The following is a 27,356-nucleotide window of genomic DNA, read 5'->3' as shown; positions in this document are numbered from 1 at the left end:
AATGATGAGTTGATGGGTGCAGCACACCAACATGGCACATGTATACATATGTAACAAACCTGCACGTTGTACACATGTACCCTAGAACTTAAAGTATAATTAAAAAAATACATATATATACATCTGAATTACGTGATCTATTGACTCAGCTGTGTGTACCACACACAGATATATAGAGATGGAGCTGTTCAATAAGCCATGAGATGCAGAAGACAAATGAAAACTCCTGCACTCTATGATGGTATTAATCACATATAGTGTGTTACCTCAACAAGCTCAATGACAATGTTCTCCAGAGTGGCTTAATTAAGCACAGCAGCTAAGAAGCTTTGGTTTGGGCACCACCTAATGGCAGAAAATGTTTTTGTAAAATTCTACTTTGCTTCCTGTGACTTGCTAACTTTTTGTATTTTAGTTTACACTGCTTTAGAAAATGTCAAAAAAAAAAAAAAAAAGAAGAAAATGTCTGCCCTTTCTTGACCTATGTTAATCAAGTGTTCCATTTTCTTGAGAAGATTAAGTCCTTTCCATGCGTACTTTGGAATAAGTTGTCTTTTACAGTGGGAAAAATGTACCAATGAAATGAATACTCTAAAATTTCTATTCTATCTTTAAATATTTAAATTTTACTTCATAATTAAGAAATACATTTTAATTGAATCACTTTGAGTCCTCAAACTCTTCTGCACTGTATATCCTCATAATAACCTGTCACAAAGAAAACAGCATACATTTCTGAAAAAAGGTACTTATTAGAATTCAGTAATTTTACGTATCTGATTAGCTGCTAAAACTACTCCTGAATGTATAAATAGTGATATACACACCTTTAACATCACCATACACATTTAAGTTTTTGCAAGAGATCCTTGCCCGAACATAATGTTCATTTTGTCATTCAACAAAGAGGTAAAATATCTGTGGTAATATAGAACAGATAATCAATGTTTTAAGAAAAGATATTTATTATTTACACCACTGAAATTAGTCCTGTAAGAACAATATACACCATGTTTCTTTAAAAGGATCAATTCCTTTCAAATACAAGAACTGTATAAAGCAATATTGTCAACACAAAACAGTGGTCACATTACATATCTGCAGGCTTAAGCATTGCAAATAATATATTTTTTTTAATCTTATGGCTAGATATTTTCACTGAAACAGTGTTAGCACTTAGACAAGATATAGCTGGAACAGAACAAAAACTTTTTGTTCATGCTTTTTAGGAATGAATCAGTGATATGTCCCTTTTAAAAATTTATTGCCTTTAACTGCTTTTATGACAATGGTTTTAGGCAGATTATACTTAGCCACCAAAAAGAGACTCATTTTTGTTCCTTAGTTTTTATTCTTCAGTCTTCTGTTTCTCATACTAAGACACAGCTGTATCAAGACTGACGTTTTCCAGCTTTACTTGGACATGTACACACATACAGGCCTAACTGAGACCGCTCAGAATTTAGAAATGTAACTAGTGGCATACAGAAGAGAAATTGTGTCTATGACAAAGGAATAAAAAATTCTTGATAATTTTAAGCATAACAAACTAGGTTCTTTAATCAAAAACTTTTTTTTTTTGTTTTAAAGGGGAAAGCACTAGTTTCAACATGGGTTTGGTCTTAGATTTAGTCAGACAATAACACAATGAGACAAAAACACAAAACATAACTTGTTTCCAAAGTCACAAAATGACATTGTTGAGCATACATTTTTCTCCACTCTCTGTGTGTGTGTGTGTATGTGTGTGTGTATGTGTGTGTGTGTGTGTGTGGTTGGGGGGTGGGGGGGAGGGGTCAGCAACCAACGCTGGAGAAAATATTTTTCAAGAGTAACAGAATATTCATAGAGGGGACAAGCATTTTTTTTTAGCATATTGCTATCATCTTCAAAAAATATAAAATTAAATTTACAAAAAACTGGAAGACCAAGTATAAGCATTATGGTATTTGCTTCAGTGTCCAGCACTATCATAATGATTTCTAGCATAAAAGCAAGAAGTTCTTGGATCTTAAGTATCTTCAGTAACTGCCAGTATAACCTGTAACTACTGTCCTTGCTTCTTTGAGAGATATCTGCAAGAAATAAAATAAAGATATCAAAGCTGTATCATGCTAAATTCATGAAGATAACCTAACTTTCCTCCCAAAGGAGTTTATTCTAATAATGAAACATTTCAAGATGAGTATTCTTAATAATCACTTACATCTACTGATTATGTGCATGCACAGTTCTAAGTACAGGTATTAATTTATTTAGTCTTCACAACAGCTCTAAGGAGTTTCTATTAGAATTATTCCTACTTTACAGGCACAAAGAAGTTAAGCAATTTGCCCAAATTCACACAGCTAGAAAGTGGAAGAGCCTAGATTCAAAACAAGGCTCCAGAGGTCGTACTCATTGACTATCACTCCATACTGCCTTACTTCCAATGTGAAGGTCACTATATTAACTAGTATTGTAACTTCCAAATACAGCTCCAACTCCATAAAGATCTTATTTTTCTTACAGCAAGACAATGGGCAAAAGATGCTAAAGGTCTTTGATCAAGAGTGTAAAAGATACAAGACATTAACTTACTAAGCAAACAAATGTTTTTCATATTGTTTAATAGAAATCTACCACTAAATTAAAAACGTGATCTCTATTTCTCACATTTACAAATTACTATAATTGGTGGTGTGGGGATGGGGAAAGAGTTCCTAAAATCAGCAAACTTGAACATGTTTTGCTGGTACAATTTGCTCACTCTGTGGCACTGCACTAAGCATTTACTATCTTCATGACTCAGTTACATCATCTGCAATGCAAAGATGGGGGTAAAAATATCTGCTTTGTCTTCCTATTAGGATTATAGACTCTTAGAAGACTTGTGTCAAAGTGATCTGAAAAGTCAAAAGTGGAATCTGAAAAGCCAAAGTGTTATTATTACACACATAGTTTCTTTTGGTGCTGTATTACTGGAACCAGATCCCTAAAGATCTAATTCCCCCCAAAATACTTGTAATACAGAGTAACACCTTCCACTTCTCCGGGGGCTTTTCTCTGTCTCAAAACCTTCATGTTTATATGCAATGCCTATATAGATTTGTGCATACATTTGAGTTTAGGTAAAAGACTGAAAGACTATATACCAAGATGGTAACAGTGGTTATCTTTAAAAAGGAAAATTATGAGTAATTGTTTTTTTTAGTGGGATAAAGTTTTCTAATTTTTCTGCTACACACAAGTTACTTGTAATTTTTAATAAATAAATAGATAAAATTTTTACATGTGTTTTATTTTATCCTTACATTATGTTACAGTATGAGAAGAGGGATTACGTGATTCATAAAGGAGTAGCCTACCTAACATCACAAAATAATTTACAGGCGGCATCACCCACATATGCTAGTCTCTCAAGTTCTCTCTTCTAGAAGTATTAAAGAGCTTACAAGAGGTATGTTTATGAACAAGTTAGAGGTTAAGATGAAAGGGGAAAATACTTTCAGGGGTAGATCACTGGATTAGAAAATGTTTTTAGAAGTCACCTATTTTAAATAAAAATTAAGACAGCTATATAAATACTGGGGTCACTGATGAAAAATGATTTTTTCTTCATTGACGTAAAAAGAAAATAAATAAGCAATTAAAACTTACCTTTCCCAATATTTGTGATTTAGATCCAAAAAGTCATCTAATTTTGCTATTTCCTTGAGGTACTGAGTTAATTTTAAAAGTTCTTTGTCTTTATCTCGATTTAGGTGCGCTTTCATAAAAGGCCTTATCTATTAGGAAACAAACATTACTCAACACATCACAATGTGATAAGGAAAACTAACAAATCTATACTATCATTTCAATTAGAGTTAATGAGGTTAAAATATCACCAAGAACATAAATACTAAAAATTACTTTTATATTAGCTTAAGTAGAAAGTCATGTATAATGTTTACAAATGACAAACTCTCCCACCTATTTCACCGAACATTATCTTTTCAATCTGAACCTGACAACACCAGCTTTCTCATAGCACTTGAATCCATACATAGCTACTCTACTTTGCAAAACTACTTAGCCCTTCCTGCTTCCTATCATTCTAGTTGCTTCTAATTAATTTCATTCATATTTTATTCATAAAAATTTAACCCAAATACCAGCTTGATCTAACAGTAGTGAGATACATTTTAACAATGATGATTTTTATTTTTCTATTAAATTTTTATATAGCTGAGATATCATTATACATTTATATAACCTGTTTCCTCCTACACTTTATCATAAGCATTTTTATTGTTAAATTCTCCATTAAAATCATTTTTAATTATGTAAGAGTTTTCCATAAAAAGAACTGTCATATTTTCCAAATGTTTAAGGCTGATTTATTGTATGATGAAAAACAGTTTAAAAAGCATTATTTCACACCACACAAGTCAGAATAATAGACCGAGGTAGGGGGCTGCAATTAGTAAGGAATATCATACCTTGACTTGAGTGGCGGTGCTATGAATGCATATGTTTATATGCAATCTTTATCTAGATTTTTGCATATATCTATGCTTAGAAAAGACTAGAGGACTATACATCAAGATGGTAATAGTGTTTATCTTCGGAAAGGAAAATCATGAGTAATTTTAGTGGAATAAAATTTTTTACAAGAATTATCTTTACAGTTTGTTAAACTATAAACGTATGCACTTTTCCTTATTTTACAGCTTCAATAAAGAATTCTGCTGTTTTGTAAAAGACATCTGCTCAAATATCTTCATACAACTCAAGATCGTCTTTCAATAATTTTAAATTAATTTTAGATAATATGATATAACTAAGATTTACTTCAAAATACTGAGAGGGAAGTAGGGTATAGAGTAAATAATAACCATCCATGAATTAATAAGCTAATTTAAACTGAATAATATCTACATGGGGGTTTAAGCAATTTTATATAGTTCTGTTTATATTTGAATTTTTCTGTTATCTTTAAAAAAAAACATACATATTCCTAAAGCACACATATTCTTAAAGCACACATGTAAGCACTGATTTCATCATACTTAGCAAAGTATTAATATATTCTTTTGACTTGGAGAAAATGAAAATCGGTCATTAGTTATTAATTTTACATAGTTAACACTGAAAAATGAATGATATTTAATCATTGTCACTTACTGAGTAGCAAGAACAATGAGTGAGCCCAAAGGAGTCTACTACCATATCTATTAAGTGTAGGGAAGGGTTTAAGTATTTTTTACATACTTTTCTTCTGTCAATGGAAAAACACCACCAGTCTGAAATGGACAGAAGAAAATTTTCCCAGGTGTTCTACTCTCATCAGAACAGCTTGGTGCCAGTGACCTCCACACTGTTAGCGGGCTCGCATACTGCTTGAAGGGCACCAGTCAGAGCTGTCAAGGGGAGTCTTCTCAGAAATCAGCATTTGTGGGAGATACCACTTCCAAAAAGGCAGTGCAGCAGTGCTGTCTCCCAGCAGCATTGAATGGGGGGATGAAGACGACGCTTTACAGGGCCTTGCTTAGGCCCTGGGGATGGGAGTAAACAGAGGCATGATATGAGGATGTAGTGAAATGAGTTTCTGCATAATCCTAGGTGATATGGTAATGTTTTAAAGTATTCCTTCATTCACTTCCTAAGCACTGAAAGGCAACAGATTAACTTTTAAACAATTAATATATAATGTACTAAAGTGTCCAAATTTAAACAGCAGGAAATTACAGGGTTGGTGGGTAGTAAATAAGATTTTCAATCCAAGGCTCTGCTAAGTTATTTTTACTTTCCAAACATTTGCTGCTCTTAAGCACTATTAAACAACAAAACTAAAATATTCTAATGATTCTGGTTCTAAAATTTAAAATAAACAAATTAAGGGTGAAAATCTATTCACCTAATTGACTTCACTTGCTCCAGTATAACCACTGTTTACTGTATATTTTTAAATATTGATCTAAGTGATCACTAAAAGGACAGGAAACCACCCTCTAGTCTCAGGTCAAGGAAGCATTTTTAGAAACTTAAGATTGTCCAGATTAGCTGAATTCTCCTATATCACAATTTCCTTGTATGGACAATAAAAATGGAGTTTTCAGCCGATAAGCTGCTTTATCCATGAACAAGATTCACATTCTTTTAGTGTAATTCTAAATTCATATTCACAGTACCTTCCATATATTTCAAACCTTATGACTGACAAACTTATGTTTAATAGAACTATTTTCAAAATAAGCAGTCTTATTTTTAAGATCTACATGAAATCTTTGAGATTTCTACCAAGCGCATTATGAAAGCATGATAACAAAACACAGTATTTGAGGATATTTCTCCATTTTAGAACTGTTTCTGGGCTGGGCAAAGTCGCTCATGCCTGTAATCCCAGCACTTTGAAAGGCTGAGACAGGTGGATCGCCTGAGCTCAGGAGTTCGAGACCAGCCTAGGTAGGCAATGTGGCAAAACCTTGTCTCTACCAAAAATACAAAAAGTAGCCGGGTGTGGTGGTGTGCACCTGTAGTGCACCCAGCTACTCGGGAGGCTGACATGTGAGGATCACTGGAGCAAGGGAAGTCGAAGCTGCAATAAGCTATGACCATGCCACTGCACTCCAGCCTGGGTGACAGAGCAAGACTCTGTTTCAAGAAACAAACAACAAAAAACCCTACCTGTTTCTATGATGGTGTGGGCAGATATTTAACCTTAATCTTAACCTTTAATCTTTAACCTTAAAAGAGGTTTTCATGAAGTGTTATCTTGGGTAGATTAATTTTATACAAAAGAGGTTTTCAATAAAAGACACGCAAGGACCACCCGTGGAGCGTCTAAATCTACCTCTGGAATTGGAATTTAGGGGATGGGGACATATGTTTTTTAAGGAATCCCTTTAGTGGGTCTACTAAGTACAGTCTTTTGGAAACCCTACTGTAAAGTAACATAAAGAAGTAGACATTTACAATAACATCTCTCCCTGCATCAAGAGATGAATGGAACTCAAATGTTGGTTAGGAAAACAAAGTTTCTTCTAAACAAACATGAAACTAATGATAGTATTTTTTTTTAAAAAAGCTAAAGGTCTCCTCAAAAATTATTCCTTGACCATCATGGGCTCACCTCCTTGCAAGAATAGGTAATAACCACTAGTTTCACAGACAATTAAGTTTACATCAATCACATTTCTTCTCAAGACTCAAGAATACATTTTTGTACCTTATACCTGGTGAAGCACATGTAAGAAAAGCACTTCTCCCCAAGCCTTAAACAGAAACCATTAAGGACAACATAACCACTTTTCTTCCAAGTCAATAGCTTTTATACTTGTGGCAATTCACTACCTAGATTAGCATTCTTTCCCTAAAATATCCTCATTGTAAACAAAAAAATCAAATCAACAAAAGAAAGGTTTAAAAAATGTACTTTAAGTTTTTCTCTCTTGTCTTTTAGAACTACCAAGGACCCAGCTAGTAGAAAAGTTTAGGACTGAGGATAAAAACATCTCAGTGTCAGGACTGCGCTTCAAATGGAGACTCCATATGCAATAGTGCCATAGTATAGAGCTATCTTTTCCATTTTCATATTGCGCCAACATGTAATTACTATGGGTACCAGAAACTTTTAAGTTTCAAATTTCACTCTTACCAATTTTACACTGTTACCAAGATGAAATGTCACATAAGATTGCATGCAATTGCATGCTAGGATTGTCACTGACCTAGGAACCAAGTCACTAGAGTCTAACCCAAATTCTGCCATTAGCCAGTTACACACACAATCTTGGGCAAGTCAGGAACTTCTTCAACCTGAGACTGTTTCCAAAGTTAAGAAGGTAGGCAAGAGATAACTGTGGTTCCTTCTAGCTCTAGCAACGTCTAATTCTAAGATCTGTACTTGCCCTCTAGGAATTTTCAAAAACGTCTTTAGTTTCAGTTTAAAAAGAAAAACAAAGTACCCTTACTGCCATTTCTCAAGCTAACCAGAATGTTTAAAATGCCAGGATTTGTATACCTAAATAAATAACTAATGATTTTACTTTTGATGCTAAAAGTCAATGTTGGGAAGCCCATGTTGCTCCCACAGAGCTAATTAAAAATAAAATACTTGGGCCGGGCACAGTGGCTCACGCCTGCAATCCTAGTACTTTGGGAGGCCGAAGTGGGCAGATCAGGAGGTCAGCCTGGCCAACATGGTGAAACCCCGTCTTTACTAAATATACAAAAATTAGCTGGATGTGGTGGTGCACTCCTGTAATCCTAGCTACTCAGGAGGCTGAGGCAGGAGAATCACTTGAACCCAGGAAGTGGAGGCTGCAGTGAGCCGATACCGCACCACCTCACTCCAGCCTGGGCGATGGAGCGAGATTCCATCTCAAAAACAAACAAACAAACAAACAAACAAATACTTGGATGAACTAGCTAACTATGGAGACATCAATGCAAAAAAGACAAAGTTCAATTTCTACATGAATTGTTCTTAAACTTTTCTTGCCTGTGACATAAGAATACAGTACTTCCAAAAATATATGAAATTCAACAGTGCTTACTACAAAAGTTCTACCACACAGTCCAGATTATGTGAGCACATAACAAGTAAAAGTATGTCTTACCTTTAGTCCATTCTGTGGGTTCATTAGAAAATTTCTCCCTATGTCATCAAACATAATGGTGTTTTTCTTGCTGTAAAACTCCGAAAACTTTCCCCATATAACACCAAGAGGCTTTACCTTAGAACAAAAGTTTACATTTAACTCAAATTTTATCAACATTTCATCCTGTCTTAAAAGCAGGAATACCGCAAACTGCCCTGCAAAACAATGCCAAAGCGTTCCTTTCCTCCTGTGAGACAGGTGTGAGCTAATTATTAAATGCGACCCACTTTAAAGCACAATGCATTTTGCAATACTGAAACTTCTGAAAGGTTGGTTCATGTCCAACTGAACTACACCCATTATAAAATTTTCCATAATTTTAACATGAAGATTTTGGGTAAAATAATTATTTAATTTTTTAAAAATCCAAAGTAACTGTTTAGATGTCTGCTATGCAGTCACATGACTTCCTTGGTTAACACATTCCCTCTCAGAGCTTGGGAGTCACATGGAGTCTGCTTTCCCAACTAGAACACCCTAGTCAAAAAAAATGTATTTGGCTCTTTCAATTGATACTTTAAATATTTTATAGAGGAAAAACTCATTTTATCTTTAACTCAGTGGCGCAGGTGCATAATTTCTAGGGAATTTGATTGCTTAACTTCAGAAGCACCATATTTTACAAATTCTTACTCTTATTTCTGATTTGTTAAACTGAAGCTTCAAAGAGATAATTTCTCATATAGTCTTACCTATTGGTACTTATGTAAAGTCTCTGTAAGACCACACAGGAAATAACACTGATTGACTATAGGGAGAATAAGTGGCTATGTGCCAGGTGAAAGATGACTTTTCATTATGTACTTTATTCTTCTTTTAGTCACTACACATTTGGAAAAATTTTTAAATTAATTTTTAGGAAATTACTTTTGCTGAAGACAAAAGTCTTATGGTAGTAGGAGAACAGAATGTAATAATAAATGTATGAGATTAAGTGGTAATAAATAAATAGTGATAAAGGTTGTCGCTTTAAAATTTTTTTCCTCCTATAACTTAATTTGGAGAAAGCTTTTTCCTTCCTATGGTCCTATTACAAAAAATGTTAATGAAATATTTTAATTTACTAAAATTTTACTTTCCTGATTTTCTTTTTTTGCTACTAATCTTGTTTACTACTGAAACAGAAACCACCCACTCCAGTCCTGCAAAATAAGAGAAATATATAGGAACTAATACAATAAGCCATATTTTGGGGATTTTTAGCTAACAAAAGCCTCAAGAAATATGACAACAGAGGTCACTTTTTATGACATCCAGAATAAAAATCCTACATCCTCTTAAAAAGTGTTGTCATTTGGCAATTAGGTCAAGCACCATAGATATGTTCCCCAAAACACAAACTACTTTGTTCTCAATTAGAAAAGTAATATTGCTAACTACAAAAAAAACTTCAAAATACTGAAAAGCACAAAGGAAAATTTTAAATCATCAATAATCTATCAGTACCAAGGACACTAACTCAATATTCTGATATATTGGCTCAGGCACTTTTATAAACAAGAGCAGCCTCAGAGAGTTGACAGGTTCTTTGTGAAACTAAGGGTAATCCTGAACCAAACAAAGGTTAAGAACTATTTTCTAATGGCTTACAACAGTGTTCTCTAAAATACTTCTTTCACTTAAACGTGTCATGAAAATTTCTAAATCATTACATATCCTACCACATCAAATGACGAGCCACAGTTCCTTACATAGATAACAGTAGTTTATACATCCAATTCCCTACTGCTGGATATTGAGGATTATTTTTATTCCTTTAATTTTTCACTGTTATAAAACATGTTTAACATTTCCCTAAGTAATTTTTAACGTTAAGATTTTGTAAATGTATTATTTTACTTTAGTATATAATAAGTTATCTTTTTCCTGATACATGCAGTATTTACTTTATAGAACAAGTCCCCATGCTCTTAAATCATTCTATTTATGGTTTTCATGATTTTAATACTGTCTCCCCTAAGGTTTCCTCGTATCCTAAGTTCTCCTCAATTCCTATTAGTTTGGGTGTTTTTATGTTTTTATTTTATTTTTACTTTATTTTGTTGAGATAGAGTCTTGCTCCATCACCCAGGTTGGAGTGCAGTAGCGTGATCTCAGTTCACTGCAACCTCCACCCCCTGGGTTCAAGCAATTCTCCTGCCCTAGCCTCCTGAGTAGCTGGGATTACAGGCATGCACCATCCAGCCCGGCTAACAGTTTGAGTGCTTTCAAACGGTATGGACTGTGTCTCACTCATCTCTATATTTCCAACAGTGCCAATCACAGGACCTTCCAGATAGTAGGAACTTAATAATATAAATAGTTGCTTGACAACTAAAATAACTGGTTAGCCCAACCCTTTTCTCTGATTGTTCTTGTTGCTATTCTCTAGCATCACCCCAAAGTACATGCATCATGATGCATCTGCTTTTATTACCAATTTCATACAGGGCAGGGTGAGTGTTTTTGTTTGTTCCTAGTATCTTCCTTGATAATATTCAGTATTTTTCTCACCTACTCTGCCCAGTAACATTGTGCTGTCATCAACACAGGTCGATTACGCACAATCACAAGTTCCTTTCTTGACAGTCCTGCTTCAAGATCCTTAATTTTATCATTAAAATTCAAATCTTTCAACCTTAAATACATTTTGCTATGTCAAAACTCAACCACTTTATTATTCACTCAGATGAATCTCTATACTCTTTCTTTAATTTACTCCACCAGTATAAACATTACAAGTACACTGGAAAATAACCATGTCATTAAATAGAAGTAAAATGACTTCTTACATCTATTAATCCTCTCCTTGGAGTATGTACTGTTATCATGGCAGCACTATCCAACATGAAAGTAATCTTATAATTTGCATTTGTGCTCACTCCCAGCTCCTATAAACACAAATATTCATGAGGTTAAAACATAGTAATATGGAAAATTTCAGATTTTCTGAATATTCTAGCTGCAATTTCTCATAATGCCAACTTTCTACACCACTGGCCACTGCATCTTGCTGAACAACTAGGAAGTATTTTAGTTTAACTTAGCTAAGTCAATAAATGCTAGACCAAGGAAAATAAACTAGAAATAGATTACTTCCTAATCTCCATTTTAGGAGAATACTGACTCTTTAAGTATTAAACACCAGAGCAAAAGAAGGAAAATAAAGTATTATTGTAAAATGAGGAAGAATGTGGGGGAGGGGACAAGCTTAGTTATACTTTTTCTTAAAAAAAAACTTAGGGATCAGTACAATCCACTTAATAAACACACTTTAAAAAAAGCCTATACTCCCAATAATGGCATTTATCTATCTACTAAGTGCCCTCCAGTAAGAATAAAACTAATTCAGTTCTAGAACTTTTAACAAGACAAATGCAGTTTGAAAATATTTTTAAATGGATTGCTTTCTAACACTTACTTTCATTTTAGCTTCAATCCACTTCATATTTGTTGCAGCTAAAACATGAGGAATGATAATACAATACATATGAAAAGTTTGAATTTCTTTAAAAAAAAATCTGTATAAATAAGTTTTCTAAGCAAAACTAAGTTTAAATGCATCAGAATTAACAGTCCCTAGCATTTATGGTAATTTTCTTTTAAATAATGATAAAAGTAAACTTATTGCAGTGTGTCTTCAAGACAGAATAAATTTTAAACAACTTTTATCTATAAGATACAGGTAACCCATGCTCAGAAGAACTCTGAACCTAGGAAATTTACAAATCAAGACCTAAACTCTCTTTTTGAATCAGCCCTCACGCTCTATCACCCAAACTTAAACTCGGGTAACTGGATCACTTTTTTCCATGTTCCTACTTCTATGCAATGCACAGGTATACACAGTGTCAATATAAGCATATTGTTATGTGTCAAAAGTTTATGTTGAAAACCAGCTAGTTAGGTTCAATGAAATCTGCATTTTGTCAATCTCAGTAAATTAAAGCTCTCTGAGTCTAGCAGCTTCTAACAAGAAATCTGAGACAAATTCATAAAGTATACCTGTATCATGTATCTGCTCATTGTCAGACATTAACCAGCTTTGAGATCATTAATACTAAACTTAAATCCTCATCTTTATGTGCTCTCCTGGTTTACTGGACTAAACTATACAGGTATAACCAAGTAAAATGTTTAAAAAGAGAAAAAGCAATTTAATTATTTGAAGTGTGTGTGTGTATAATTTTTAAAAGCAAAAGAGGAACCTGAGTTCTCAAAGTAAAAAATCTTCAGCATGCACACATACAAAAAACAGAAGAACCACTTTACACATACGAAACTAGTCAGTTGAGCTAAAATTTTAAAGACTGTTGTATCTCCAATGAAAACCATCATAAGATAGAAAAAAAAATTAATTCAGTACTTATTTTGTATCTGCAATTATCAGATGAAAAACAAAGACTCACAGCTAATAAAAAGTTTCTAATTATTAAGTAACTATATGTCAGACATAGTACTAGTTGCTATATTGACACTTCTATTCTTACAACTAACTTGTTATATTTAGTTATCTTCATTTCTCAAATAAGGAAACTAAGGCTCAGAGAGATTAGGTGACCTGCTCAGTGTCACACAGTAAGAACAGAGCCAGAATTAAAATCTTAGTCTATTTAGCTCCAAAGTGAAGTATTCTTTTCAATGAACACCACAAAATACCATGGTTTATAAAAATAATTTAAATATATGATTGTAAAAGGTTCTCAGATTTTATAAGTCTAGTTTAATAACATTTAAAGGATAAATTTTTTTCTCAAATATCATCTTAGATGTCAAAGTTGCTAAACAAAAATTTGCTTACCAGCAAGCTTTCTTCGCCTTATCTTACTAAACCAGAAAATTATATATTTTGACGATAATTTTAATCTTAACAGCTGTGAACTCATATATTTGTGGGGAGGAGGGATGTAAATCAATGCGTTGCTTCATTTTTCAAGAAAGTCTTGCTACCAAAAAACATTAATTGAACTGAATAGTGTGCATACTATTACAGTAGATATACTTCTTGAAGCAAACTCAGTATCTTATCACAGACCTGTACATTCTTGAAATGGTCCATAGACCACAATTTCAATGTCACTGCTTTAGTCCACATATTAATTTTTCCTTAAGTAATTCAAGTTGCCTTTATTTCCGGAGAACTACATCAGTGTGATTTATTTTAAACACCTTTTTCCAAGTATTTTAAAACTGGAGTCAGGAAAAAAGGAGAAAGCAAAAATATTCTGAAGCATCAAGAATTCCACAGCAAAGATCAGAAGGAAAGGCTGGGCACGTTGGCTCATGCCTGTAATCCCAGCACTTTGGGAGGCCAAGGCAGGAGGATCACTTGAGCCCAGGAGTTCGAGACCAGCCTGGGCAACACAGCAAGACCCTAAAGATATGTCCCCAGTTTAAAAAAAAAAAAAAAATCAGAAGGAAAAACTTCAAATCAAGGTGGGGTCATTGGGAAAATTAGTTATTTTTATTCTTATACTATAATGTACTCATGTCCTATACTTAAATTTACTATCTCACTGGTATTTGGCAAATATATGTGTAAGTTTATATTATGATACACACTTCGTTTTAGAAATTTGCTAAAAAATGAAAACTATTTCATATTTAAATATAGGTCATTTTAAGTCACATTTTATACAGCACAATAATATATGGAACAACCTTATTTCCACAGAAATCTAAGCAAAAAAATACAGCTTACACCAAATAACAATGTCATAATCTTCATAGGCAGATGTTAGAAATTCATGAAGATATGGCCGCATTAACTCTACCCCAGTCTCTGCACAAGACCTGTGGTCTAAAAGAAAATTGATCATAATTATTAGTTTATCATCATGAACAAGTACCTAATACCAATTATTATAAAATGTAATATATTATGAAATGCAATATAAACATTCCAGTGCAAACTGCTTCAGACTGAATTATATTGGCTGACAAAAAGATGTCTTTCAAACCATACAATTAAAAATCCTTAAGATCCAATTTTAGTCGATCAGTTTTGCTCAGTTTGCAAAAAGCAATACTGAAAATTCAGGCTTAAGTAGTAACCTGTAAATTTTTTTCTCACCTAGTCTCTGAAGTTTAGATGTTATTTTTTAATAATGAAAAACAAACTATGTCCACTTATACTCACCTTTAGTCATCTATCTTGCAGATATAATCACATTTCATCAAAATGATAGGGCCAATTAACCAATTAATTAAATTTTTAAAAACTATACATTAACTTATATTTTAGGTTTAGGGTTAGAAATAAATTCCAATATCAGAAGTTAACTATTTCTTGCCAACATTATACATAAGCGGAACATCTTTCTTTTTCAATGAACACAAAACACTTTTTTTTTTGAGATAGGGTCTCACTCTGTCACCCAGGTTGGACTGCAGTGGCACTCCATAGCTCACTGCAGTCTGAATCTGGGCTCAAGTAATCCTCCCACCTCAGCCTCCTAAAGTAGCTGGGACTAGGTGCATACCACCACATCCAGCTAATATTTTTAGTTTTTAGTAGAGTTGAGGTCTTGCTATGTTTCCCCGGTTGATTTCCAACTCCTGAGATCAAACGATCCTCCCACCTCAGTCTTCCAAAGTGCTGGGATATAGATGTGAGCCACTGCACCTGGCCTACATGAGAAAGTTTAAATTCAAGAGTCTGCTTGAATATAATTAAACAGAAAACTAGTGATAAAATATCAAAAATAATTTTTTTAAATATTCCTTATAAAAAATTATTTATAATCAACAGGGAGTCACATGGTTAAATGATGATGCATCCATAAACTAGAACACTATCTGGCCAAAAAAAAAAGTGTGTATACATATATATATACACACACACATACATACATCATTCATAATAAACAATATTTTACTGAGATGATGTTCAATCTGTTATTAAATAATTACAGGAGAGCCATACAAACAGTCTAGACGATATATATCAAATTATTAAGAGTGGTCATCTTTGGGTATCACTATTACAGATGACTTCTTTTTTTGGTTATCTGTATTTTCTACAATGAGCAATTTACTTTTGTAATAAGAAAAGTTTTCAAGTATTTCATGAGAACCATGAGTTGCTAAGAAAAAAAAAAAAAGAAAAGAAAAAAAAGAGTTGTTGTGGGTAACAGAAAATGAAAAGCATCATTAACTCACTTACCAAATAATGTATAATCAACATCTAGTACCAAAAGCTTTTTCCCTTCCCTGGGAGGATTCAAAATTTCCACTTTGTACTCTTTCACTCTGCGAGAAATTTTCAGTAGGTTTTCTTCCCTAATTGAAGACATATAATTAGATAAAATATTCACTTATTCTCACATGACAACTGATTACTTCTAAAGCGAAAAGCACTTACCTATTTTCTACCTCAACTACTTCATCTTCAATATCAAAGTCATTAACAACATCATCATTGTCAGGGGGTGGACCTAAGACATCTTCCTATTAAGATGGAAAAAGTTTTGTTTTACCATATTATCCTTAATGTAACAAATACATGCATAGCATAAAAATCAAATGAGAGATACAATTCGAGTTACAGAGTCTTTTAAGCCCACACTGGAAAATCTCCACAATTAATAATTCATTATGTATGTTTCCTGGGCAGATTTACCATATTAAATTTGACCATTTGCACTACTACTATACTTACACAGTTAATACCACATTCACGGTGCGGGTTTTATTTTTCATTGATTGCTAGACTGACAATTTTACCACAATTAAAACTATAATACAACAGTGCAGTATCAAATGGACAAATAGTAACAAAAAGTAAACATTTACCAAGCTCTCCTCACGAGTTCCCATCATCATGATTTTAGTATTTGGTTTCAGTTTGAGAGCTCCAAGCTTAACATCATTTTCTGCAGGTTTGCCTACAATACAAGCAAATGACTGTTTTCTCACAGGTGCTGGTTTTACTATTCCATTATACAAAACCTTAACATTAAAAGGTTTGGTACACATGTCACAGCAATTTTTGTTGTTTCTGTTTTTCCTACATTAACAAATTGTTTCTGCTGAATTAGTCATATCTAAGACACTAAGAAGTCAAAATTAATACAAGGGTTATTTTCTCCCCAGTTCTATGTTAGACGAACACCTTTATTCAACTACCTAAACAAAATTAATTCATGTTTTATTCTGCTGTTCAAAATGAGTATTACTCTTTTCCAGGAAGTCTTAAAAATTGAGTGCCTACGAAAACTGTAGATTTACTGTTACTCAAAACTCACTCTTCATTGATATGATAATCACAAAACACCATAAAAAATGCCTTTAAACTGGATATGAATGCTGCCTGTAATTTTTAAATGTTGTCTTTACTTTTGAAACAGAAAAGATAATTTGGGAAGAGTACAAGGCCCTTGGGAAGAGTACAAAACACTGTGCTAAAAGGTAGATGTCAGAAAATAAATGAGTTTCATAAAGGACTTCTGTGCTAAAGGTTTAACAAGCAAATACCAACTGTCTAAAACATCAAAAGTAATCTTAATAATCATGGTATTTTCAAGGACACTTTAATATTCTCACTTTTACCACTAAAACAATTTTAAGAATATTTCTACTAAAGAAATCTCGAAAGGGAAAGACTTACTAAACAACAAATAGCAAGTATAAATTATTAAATAATTATACTCAAAATAATTATTAAAATTCATAATACTAAAAATTCAATGCAAAAAATTCTGAAGAGGGGAGAGAATTACCTTTAACTTTGAGTCCAAGTAACTTTTGGCGTTCTGGAAGCACTCCTGTAAGGGTCTTGAGAAACTGTTTGAGATCGAGCACAGTATCATCTTCTGAAAGTGTGGTCACGGAATACTCCTGTCCACCCCATTTTACAATGATAGGGAGAGCCATTCTTGAAACATATGAGGAAGCAGCTTTCCTTCAGAAAAAAAATACCTGGAAAGAAAGACAAAAAGTGAACAACTTAAAATAGATACTGTATACTGAAGCCAAACTTTCAAGTTTTATGTGTACACTTTGAGCCGTATTTTACAAATGATGACACAGAGGATTTTTGTCCATACAGGAATACTACCAGAACACCAAAAGATCCTAGGACTCAAAGTTAAATTCCCCCACACTTCTAATTTTTGGCTTAGAGTTACTACTTTCTAATACTCTGACTCTCACTGTTCAACTGGAAATGTGCAATTATGAGCTACCATTCCTCCTGCTCTATTTGGTCAGGTTGATGCTACAGGCAAGTCCTTCCCTGACAGACCATCAATGTTTATTTAACATTTGAAAGGTAGTGTGGTGTAGTTAAGAACACAGACTTTAGAGCCAGATGACCTGGGTTCAGATTCCGGATCTCTCCCACTTAGCTATCTGACTTTGAGAAGTTACTTGACTCTCAGTGCCTAGGTTTCCTCATCTGTAAAATAGGGATGATGATACTACCTACTTCTTAGGGCTCTTATGAGGATTAAATTAATTAACATTTACAAGTTACATAGTGCCTAGCACCTAGTAAACACTACATTAATTAAGTATTGGTTAAACAAAAATCTTTTTAAACTGAAAGCTTATTATGTTCCAGGCAGGCACTGTGCTAAATAAACAGTAAAGAGCCATTATTTGTTTCATATTTTATGAATTGAAGTTTTTACACAATCTCATTAGAGAAAGTAATTTGATAAGTTTCCTCTCTTTTACAATTAAGGTAACAGCAGTTTTGAGAGGCTATGTAATCTGCACATAGACACAAAGCTAGTTACAGAACAGGTCTTCTAATTAAATCTTAGGTTTCTTCTCCTCCACAATTCTCTCTCTTCAGTTGAAAGTACAAGGGTTAAGACATCAAAGATCAGTGTATTAGCCTGTTTTCACACTGCCAATAAAGACATAACCAAGACTGGGAAGAGAAAAGAGGTTTAATTGGACTTTACAGCTCGAGAATGGCTGGGGAGGTCTCAAAATCATGGTGGAAGGCAAAAAGCACTTCTTACATGGCAGTGGCAAGAGAGAATGAGGAAGAAGCAAAAGCAGAAACCCCCGATAAACCCATCAGATCTCATGAAACTTAGTCACTATCACGAGAATAGCACAAGAAAGACCGGCCCCCACGATTCAATTACCTTCCCCTGGGTCCCTCTCATAACACATGGGAATTATGGGAGATAAAATTCAAGTTGAGATTTTGGTAGGCACAGAGCCAAACGATATCATTCTGCCCCTGGCCCCTCCAAATCTCATGTCCTCACATTTCAAAACCAATCACGCCTTCCCAACAGTCCCCCAAAGTCTTAATTCATTTCAGCATTAACCTAAAAGTCCACAGTCCAAAGTCTCATCTAAGACCAGGCAAGTCCTTTCCGCCTATGAGCCTGTAAAATCAAAAGAAAGCTAGTTACCTCCTAGGTACAAAGGGGGTACAGGTATTGGGTAAATACAGCCATTCCAAATGGGAGAAATTGGCCAAAACAAAGCAGTTACAGGGCCCATGCAAGTCTGAAATCCAGTGAGCAGTCAAATTTTCAAGCTCCGAAATGATCTCCTTTGACTCCAGATCTCACATCCAGGTCACGCTGATGCAAGAGGTGGGTTCCTATGGTCTTGGGCAGCTCTACCCCTGTGGCTTTGCAAGGTACACCCTCCCTCCCAGCTGCTTTTATGGGCTGGCATTGAGAGTCTGCAGATTTTCCAGGTGCACGGTACAAGCTGTCATTAAATCTGCCATTCTGGGATCTGGAGGATGGTGGCCCTCTTCTCACAGCCCCACTAGGCAGTGCCCCAATAGGGACTCTGTATGGGGGCTCCGACCCCACAATTCCTGTCCACACTGTCCTGGCAGAGGTTCCCCATGAGGGCCCCACCCCTGTAGCAAACTTTTGCCAGGGCATCCAGGTGTTTCCATGTATCTTCTGAAATCTAGGCACAGGTTGCCAAACCTCAATTCTTTGACTTTTGTGTACCCACAGGCTCAACACCATATGGAAGCTACCAAGGCTTGAGGCTTCCACCCTCTGAAGTCATAGCCCAAGCTGTACATTGGCCCCTTTCAGTCATGGCTGGAGTGGTTGGGAAACAGGGCACCAAGTCCCTAGGCTGCACACAGCATGGGGACCCTTGTCCCAGCCCACGAAACCTTTTTTCCTTCCTAGACATCCAGGCCTGTGATGGGAGGGGCTGCCATGAAGGTCTTTGACATAGCCTGGAGACATTTTCCACTAGGTCTTGGGAATTAACTTTAGGCTCCTTGCTACTTATGTAAATTTCTGCAGCCAGCTTGAATTTCTCCCCAGAAAATGAGTTTTTCTTTTCTATTGCATAGTCAGGCTGCAAATTTTCCAAACTTCTATGCTCTGCTTCCCTTATAAAACTGAGTGCCTTTAACAGTCCCCAAATCACCTCGAGTGCTTTGCTGCTTAGAAATTTCTTCTGCCAGATACCCTAAATCATCTTTCTGAAGTTCAAAGTTCCACAAATTTCTAGGGTGCGGCAAGTGTCACAAGTATCTTTGCTAATACATAACAAGAGTCACTTTTACTCCAGTTCCCAACAAGTTCCTCATCTCCATCAGAGACCACCTCAGCCAGGACCTTATTGTCCATGTCGCTATCAGAATTTTGGGCAAAGCCATTCAACAAGTCTCTAGGAAGTTCCAAACTTTCCACATTTTCCTGTCTTCTTCTGAGCCCTCCAAACTGTTCCAACCTCTGCCTGTTACCCAGTTCCAAAGTTGCTTCCACATTTTCGGGTATCTTTTCAGCAATGCCCCACTCTACTGGTACAAATTTACGGTATTAGTCTGTTTTCACGCTGCCGACTAAGACATACCTGAGGCTGGCCAAAGTGGCTCACGCCTGTAATCCCAGGACTTTGGAGGCTGAGGCAGGTGGCTCACCTGAGGTCAGGAGTTCAAGATTAGCCTGGCCAACATGGTGAAACCCCATCTCTACTAAAACTACAAAAAAAATTAGCCAGGCGTGGTGGTGGGCACCTGTAATCCCAGCTGGTTACAGTTCCACAATGGCTAGGGAGGCCTCAGAATCATGGTGGAAGGTAAAAAGCACTTTTTACATGGCAATGGCAAGAGAGAATGAGGAAGAAGCAAAAGCGGAAACCCCTGATAAACCCATCAGATCTCATGAGACTTATTCACTATCACAAGAATAGCACAGGAAAGACTGGCCCCCATAATTCAATTACCTCCCACTGGGTCCCTCCCGCAACAAGTGGGAATTCTGGGAGATACAATTCAAGTTGAGATTTAGGTAGGGACACAGCCAAACCATATCAGTCAGTAAATACAAAACCCACAGACACAGATCTAAGCACACAAAGATTATATAGTGGCTGCTACTCATGTAAATAGCCAAACATATGTCTCTTCCTGCATAAAGCTTTCTACTTTTCATAAAATTCATTCCTCCCACAGTCCAGAGAACTGGATTTTCTAATCTCAACGTATTGGTATTTCCAATGCTTTCACTTATTTGATGAAACATTTGATTGCACTCTTCATGCAACTATTAGGACCAACTGCAAGAAAGAGGGCAAATTTTTAATCTCAACATCCAAAAATAATTTGAAAACAGTATCTCCTACTAAGAGGCCAATTAGTAGAAGAGAGCACTATACATTCACTTTTATATTTACTCATATATGAATACAAATATGAACTAAAAATGTATACTTACTCCTATGTTTACAACGTGTTCTACTGAAAACGTAAAGCAAATGTGTTAGCTTAGGGTAATGTATTCCATTTTACACAGAACTGTAACAAACGTTATATCCTTCAATTAAAAGTGGACCTTTTGAGTTAAACCGAAATACAGTTGAAATACTTTCTGTAAGAGGTAAGAATAAAAGGGAATCCTACCAGAGCTAGAAAGGCAACCAGCACTAATATCGCATATATTGTGATGAGTAGTAGCGCAGAGTTTGGAGTGAGATCATCTGAGTTCCAGGTGACTCTGGACAAGTCATTGCTCTTCTAGACCAGTGGTTTTCAAAGCATGGTCCCTGGGCCAACCAACAGCATTGACCTCACTTGGTAATTTGGTAGAAATGTAATTGGGGCGGAGAGAAGGGACTTAGGAGTCTGTGTTTTACCAAGATCCATCCTCCTCACCTCTGATGCATGCTCAAATTTGAGAGCCAGTGCTACACGCTCTTCAATGTTTTCAGCCTTAAAAAAAAAAGTACCAGAGGGTATGGGCTTTATATGCTTAACAAAGCAGCATAAAAAACGCTATAAAGCACCTATCCCACAAGTGGAAATTCCAAGTTGGCAAATGCCTTAAAGGGCCAAGCAAAACAAACACCATAAAAATTGTAAATGCATATGTCTTTAAGATTTGTTTAAAAGTTACTGAACCTTATTTCATCATTATTAAGACCATTTACACCGATGAAGCAGTGTGACATAAACGCATGAGCAATTTTGCTTTCACATTTAACCTTCTTTCTTAGTATTTTGCATCATTTCAGATCCCATCAGATTTATAAACTGAGAAACGATTTGGGGTGTGGGGAGGAGTGAAGTTGGCAAACCCAAACAAGCAAGGAAAGAACACACTTCTATATGGTCAACCTAGGGTCAAGAATATCTGTTTACGTTCGAGTTCTGCCTAACATACTGTGTTGACTTTGCCTAGTCAATCTACCTCTCGACCTCAGTCTTCTCAACAAGATGAGGCTACTAATATTCACTGGACAGGAGTAGTGTTAAGGCATGAACTAACACCTGTGACAGCACTTTGTAAACTGTAAAACCCAATACGAATAGTGTTCATGATGGAATAACAACATGCTAAACAATTTAATTATCTCACTGAATCTTCACAATCCTGAACCAATAGCTGTTGTCCTCATTATACAAATGAGAAACCTGAAAAGAAATTAAACTTGCCCGGGACCACAAACCTTAAAAGTGGCAAATGAAGAAATTTTAAAGTATAGCAGTAAAAGTAACACTTTGGGAATTAATGGGAGGCTAACTTTCAACAATCCCAGCAAAAGGTAACCGTGAAGCACTAAGAATTCCCGGCGAGAACCGCACACCAGCAACAACTGCGAGGTGATGCAGGTCGGGGGCTGTGCTGACTGATTTAGGGTAGCATCAGGAGGCAGGTGGAGACTCCTGACCAAAAAGGTCGGGATGCTTTCAATAAGGAGGGTGAGGGGAGAGATGGACAAGCCTGAGAAGATGGAGGAATGAAGTCTAGGGACGCAAAACCCACTGGGAAACAGAAAGCCCTAGAAATAGGCGAGACGGCTGGATAGGAGGACAGCAGCCCCCGCGACTAAGCGGGCCGGGGCTAGGGGCCTGGGCGTCGGACTAGGACAGACACTATCCCCAGCCCGCCGCAGCGCAAGCCACGCCGCGCGGGCGGCAAAGCCACTGTCCCCGAGCCCCAGCAGCGTCTCCATGGGGAGCGCGCCAGGGTGCCCCGCAACCCCTCACCTGGAGCGCGGTGGAACCAGCGGCAGCGGACGCAGAAACCGGCCGCTGCGAGACCGAAAGCAACCGGAAGTGAAGGGCGGGACCGGAACCGGCTGAAAAACCGGAAGTGGGTGGTTTGAAACGGAAATATGCTGGGGACTGAACAGCTGCTTCCTTTGAATCTCTTCGGGTGCTAATCGAATGGCAGCTGTGCGGGATCTCCACAAAGCCACGAAGAAGCCAGGCCTTTCCGAGACTGTAACCTCTGTGCAGATAGCCCCGATCCTTGGGTGACCGCTCTCTCGTTCTGCGCGTGCGCTCGCTCTGGGCCGGGAGCGGGTGGGTGCTGCGGCGTGTGACGTCTCTAGTAGTGTCGGAACTGGGTGTGCTGCCTTCCCCAGGTGTACTGAGGTCTTCGTGAGATTCAGGGCTAGGATTCGTGTGGCTGTATCATGTTTCGAATGAAGCTTAAAAGGTGATCTTTGAGAACTGAAGATTTGAGACCCCTCCATGGGCCCAGGCACTGCGAACACTAATAATTTCAGAGACTTAGAATCTGAGGAGAATCTCCAATCTAAGGGGAAACGGAAGAGGGTCAGGAAAGAGAAGGGGCAAGCTTCAGTGACTCAGAATCCATGAAGCAAGTCTCATAGGAGAGCTGCGATCGAGGTTACCATACTGTATCGAATCGTCCCAACCTTCCCATCCATACTTCCATACCTCCTTTCCTCTGAATGCAAGGAAAGCCGGTTACACAAACGCTGACAAAAGAATGTCAGACTTGAATGGAAATTCAGAGCAGTCCCCATCTGGTCCATATAGCGAACTCCCAATGAGCACGACGGCAATGTAACTAATTCATGTTTCCCTCTTGGCAGTGAGGGAAAGGCAGCAAAGAGCCAAGTTTTGTATCTTAACAGTTCTTTAGTTAAGAGGCACACGCTATTTTGCATTCTTCCCTACTTTTTGATAATTTTTGGCTGCACTAGTAATGCATGAGTATCTGCTCATTTAAAAAACTCAAACTTTTTTTCAGTGAAAAGTATGCCCTTTTCTTCAGAAGAAGGTCTTAATTAAAAAAAAAAAAAAAAAAATCATTGCCCAGATCAACATTTTCAAGCATTTTCTCAAATCATTTTCTGGGAATAGCTGCATGGTTGTGGGTCTTACTTTGAAGTTAGGTGCTCATATGTGGGAGCTAAAATGGTTGATTCCATGGAGATAGAGAGTAAAATTGTGGTTACCAGAGGCTGGGAAGGATACAGAGGGAGAGGGAGATGAGAAGTTAAAAGGAGCGAAAATACGGTTAGACAGAAGGAATAAGTTGTGGTGTTCACAGCACAGTAGGGTGACTATAGTAGTCAATAATTTATTTTATATTTCAAAATAGAGGAGAAAGGTTGGAATAGTCTCAACACATGATAAATGTTGGCCGGGCACAGTGGCTCATGCCTGTAATCCCAGCACTTTGGGAGGCCAAGGCAGGCAGATCACTAGAGGTCAGGAGTTCAAGACCAGCCTGGCCAACATGGTGAAACCCCATCTCTACTAAAAATACAAAAATTAGCTAGGTGTGGTGGCATGTTCTGTAACCCTAGCTACTCGGGAGGCTGAGGCATGAGAATCGCTTGAACCTGGGAGGTAGAGGTTGCAGTGAGCCAAGATCATGCCGCTGCACTCCATCCTGGGTGAGAGAGCAAGACTTTGTTTCAAAAAAAAGAAAAGAACTTTTGCCTTCTGTTGCTCCCTGGAGCCTCTCTTCTAATATGTGGAGGATAATATACTTGTCCTTCATTCAGCCATCTCTGTAGCAGCTAAAGATGCCTGGGAGGTGGAGGTAGGAGTGAGCCAAGATCATGCCACTGCACTCCATCCTGGGTGAGAGAGCAAGACTCTGTTTCAAAAAAAAAAAAAAAAAAAGGAACTTTTGCCTTTTGTTGCTCGCTGGAGCCTCTCTTTTAATGTGTGGAGGATAATATACTTGTCCTTCATTCAGTCATCTCTGTAGCAGCTAAAGATGCCTGGGAATTCCTCCATAGATTGTCAGGTCTAAGAGTCTAAAAAATATATAGAAACAATTTCACAACATCAGATGATAAACTGTTAATATTACTAAGACCACATTTGCTTTGGAAGACAAAAGGACATTCCTGCACCTAGGCCAGAAATCCACCTCTACTCTGCTTTTATTTCCGTCTCCCCCAGACTTTTTTCTCCCCTTTTCTCTCTTTGGCCATTTTCTTTCTCTAGCAAGTGTGTTCTCTTGCCCAGCTCAGATCTACTCCCCTCATAAAGCTTTCCCTCTCTTCCCAGTTGGAAGACAATCCCCTTTAAAAATTTGGTTCCCTCTAGAAGTTTGTCTCTCTTCTAATACCTACTCATTTGCCTTTATCTTGCCTGCAATAAGAGAGCTGAAAATATTTAGAATCTGCCCCACGTGACAGAATACAGGTTCTTAATGAAGCATGCCCAGTTATTGCCCTTCTCTATTCAGCATGTTTTCCCCAAACTACTACTTAAAAACTCCATTCTCTTCAAACCTCAGAACTTGCAACATACGCCTTTGCTCTAGGCAGATGACATTGTCCCTTATTTTGGCAATTCTTCAAACCTCTAAATCTACAAACTAAGCTATATTTTTAGTCATCCTCACTTTTACTTATTTCAGTTGAGGCAGTTCCCTTGTATTTGAAGCCAACCCTTTCACTTGGTCTCTGGCTTTTTTATTCTAAGGAAGCTTTCTGTAAATACAGGATTCCCTTCTCTTGCTCTTGTATTTTTAACCTCTTTCTACTGGCTCATTCCCATCAATAATAAACATGCCACAGTATCTTGCCATCATAGCCATCACCCTTTCCTTTCACAGATGAATATTCAGAACATTGTTTACAGTTGTCTGAACTTGACAATCTATAGTTGTATACTTCTTGGAAATATTATTTCTTTAGTGATATTCTCTCCCACTATATTATAAGCATGTTAGTTTTCACACTGCTATAAAGATGCTACCTGAGACTGGGTAATTTCTAAATAAAAGAGGTTTAATTGACTCACAGTTCCACAGGGCTAGGGAGGCCTCAGGAAACTTACAATCATGGAAGAAGGTGAAGGGGAAGCAAGGCATGTCTTACATGGCAGCAGGAGAGAGAGAGAGAGAGAGCACGCACGCAGGGGAAACTGCCACTTTTAAACCATCAGATCTCATGAGAGCTCCTCACTATCATGAGAACAGCATGGAGGAAACCACCTCCATGATCCAATCACCTCCCACCAACTCCCTCCCTCAACACGTGGGGATTATAATTTGAGATGAGATTTGGGTGGGGGCACGAAGACAAACCATATCAGTAAATTTTGTTAGGAAACAATTTATTCACCTTTCCATTCTCAGAACCTAGCATGGTATTGGCTAATATAGGTGCTCAACAAATATATGCTAAATGAATGAATAATGAATGTTAAGTAATAAGAGCTTATTATATAACAGTTGTCCTTTGGTATTGGTAGGGGATTGGTTCTAGGAACTCCAATAAATAACAAAATCTGAGGATGCTCAAGTCCCTCATATAAAATAGCATAGTATTTGCATATAACCTATACACATCCTTTCATATACTTTAAATCATCTCTCAATTACTTATAATATCTAATACAATGGAAATGCTATGTAAATAGTTGGTATACTGTACTGCTTTTACTTCCATTATTTTTTATTGTTGTCTTATTATCTTTGGTTTTTTTCCCTAATACTTTCGACCCAAGGTTGATTGAATCCATAGTTTTGGAACCTGTGGATCCAGAAGGCCAGCTGTACATATTACGCTTGTAACAATACGTATCAATGAATGATTACAATTTGTATAGAACTCTGGAGGTACAGGAAAGTTCTGAAATGCACACTAAAATCGTGATAGATCATAGCTCTGTAGAATGTACTCAGTAAATATTTGTTAGGTGAATTAAATTATCTGTGGCATCATAGAACAGGCGATTTTCATCTTGTTTATGTTTCTATGTATATCTGAATTTTTTACAATGATTTTACATTACTTTTTTTATATGAGAAGTTCACAAAGGCATTCTTTTAAAAAATATTCAAGTAATACAGATATATTCATAACTCTGCTAACTTTTTGTAGAGCCTATCATTGCTTTTCTAGACTTTGTACACACACATACACATATGTATAGTTTATGTGATTTTTTTTTTGATCTTGCTCCATTACTCAGGCTGGAGTGCAGCAGCACCATCATGGCTCACTGCAACCTTGAAGTGCCAGGCTCAGGTGATCCACGTCAGCATTTCGAGTAGCTTAAACTACAGGTACGCGCCA

The 27,356-nt window shown here is 36.6% G+C and overlaps 2 protein-coding genes across 4 annotated transcripts in view; one reads left to right on the top strand and one right to left on the bottom strand.

Moving 5' to 3' along the window:
• Nucleotides 1-947: 947 nt before the first annotated feature.
• UBLCP1 (ubiquitin like domain containing CTD phosphatase 1) lies at nucleotides 948-23,121 on the bottom strand. Its single transcript, XM_005558412.4, has 11 exons — nucleotides 23,044-23,121; nucleotides 17,327-17,525; nucleotides 16,401-16,492; nucleotides 15,970-16,055; nucleotides 15,772-15,887; nucleotides 14,308-14,406; nucleotides 12,028-12,065; nucleotides 11,399-11,497; nucleotides 8,586-8,702; nucleotides 3,640-3,767; nucleotides 948-2,075 (listed from the first exon to the last, which is right to left on the bottom strand). Exons 2-11 carry the CDS (start codon nucleotides 17,478-17,480, stop codon nucleotides 2,048-2,050), a joined length of 957 nt encoding a protein of 318 aa, XP_005558469.1. The 5' UTR covers nucleotides 17,481-17,525; nucleotides 23,044-23,121; the 3' UTR covers nucleotides 948-2,047.
• Nucleotides 23,122-23,160: 39 nt separating this feature from the next.
• Nucleotides 23,161-27,356, top strand: part of RNF145 (ring finger protein 145) — a 106,902-nt gene continuing 102,706 nt past the window's right edge. The window contains exons 1-2 of one of the 3 annotated variants that reach the window (XM_065547020.1): nucleotides 23,161-23,312; nucleotides 27,253-27,346. The gene's annotated coding sequence lies outside the window, so the exon portion shown is untranslated. Of the gene's footprint in view, nucleotides 23,498-27,252; nucleotides 27,347-27,356 lie in introns of all 3 variants that reach the window. The other 2 variants (XM_065547019.1, XM_065547018.1) reach the window with 2 other exon arrangements.

The sequence above is a fragment of the Macaca fascicularis genome, chromosome 6, assembly GCF_037993035.2.
Source record: "Macaca fascicularis isolate 582-1 chromosome 6, T2T-MFA8v1.1".
Lineage (NCBI taxonomy): Eukaryota > Metazoa > Chordata > Mammalia > Primates > Cercopithecidae > Macaca > Macaca fascicularis.
The sequence above is the reverse complement of the archived record's forward strand: the minus strand, read 5'-3'. Positions and strand labels throughout refer to the sequence as shown.

What these genes read in the sequence shown, in the direction of transcription:
- UBLCP1 (XM_005558412.4), bottom strand. Translation starts at nt 17,480, where the DNA reads ATGGCTCTCCCTATCATTGTAAAATGGGGTGGACAGGAGTATTCCGTG. An exon ending in TGTTGATTATACATTATTTG is followed by an intron (nt 14,407 to 15,771) that starts GTAAGTGAGTTA and finishes ATTTTCTTTTAG; the next exon opens with ACCACAGGTCTTGTGCAGAG. An exon ending in AATCACAAATATTGGGAAAG is followed by an intron (nt 2,076 to 3,639) that starts GTAAGTTTTAAT and finishes TATTTCTTGCAG; the next exon opens with ATATCTCTCAAAGAAGCAAG.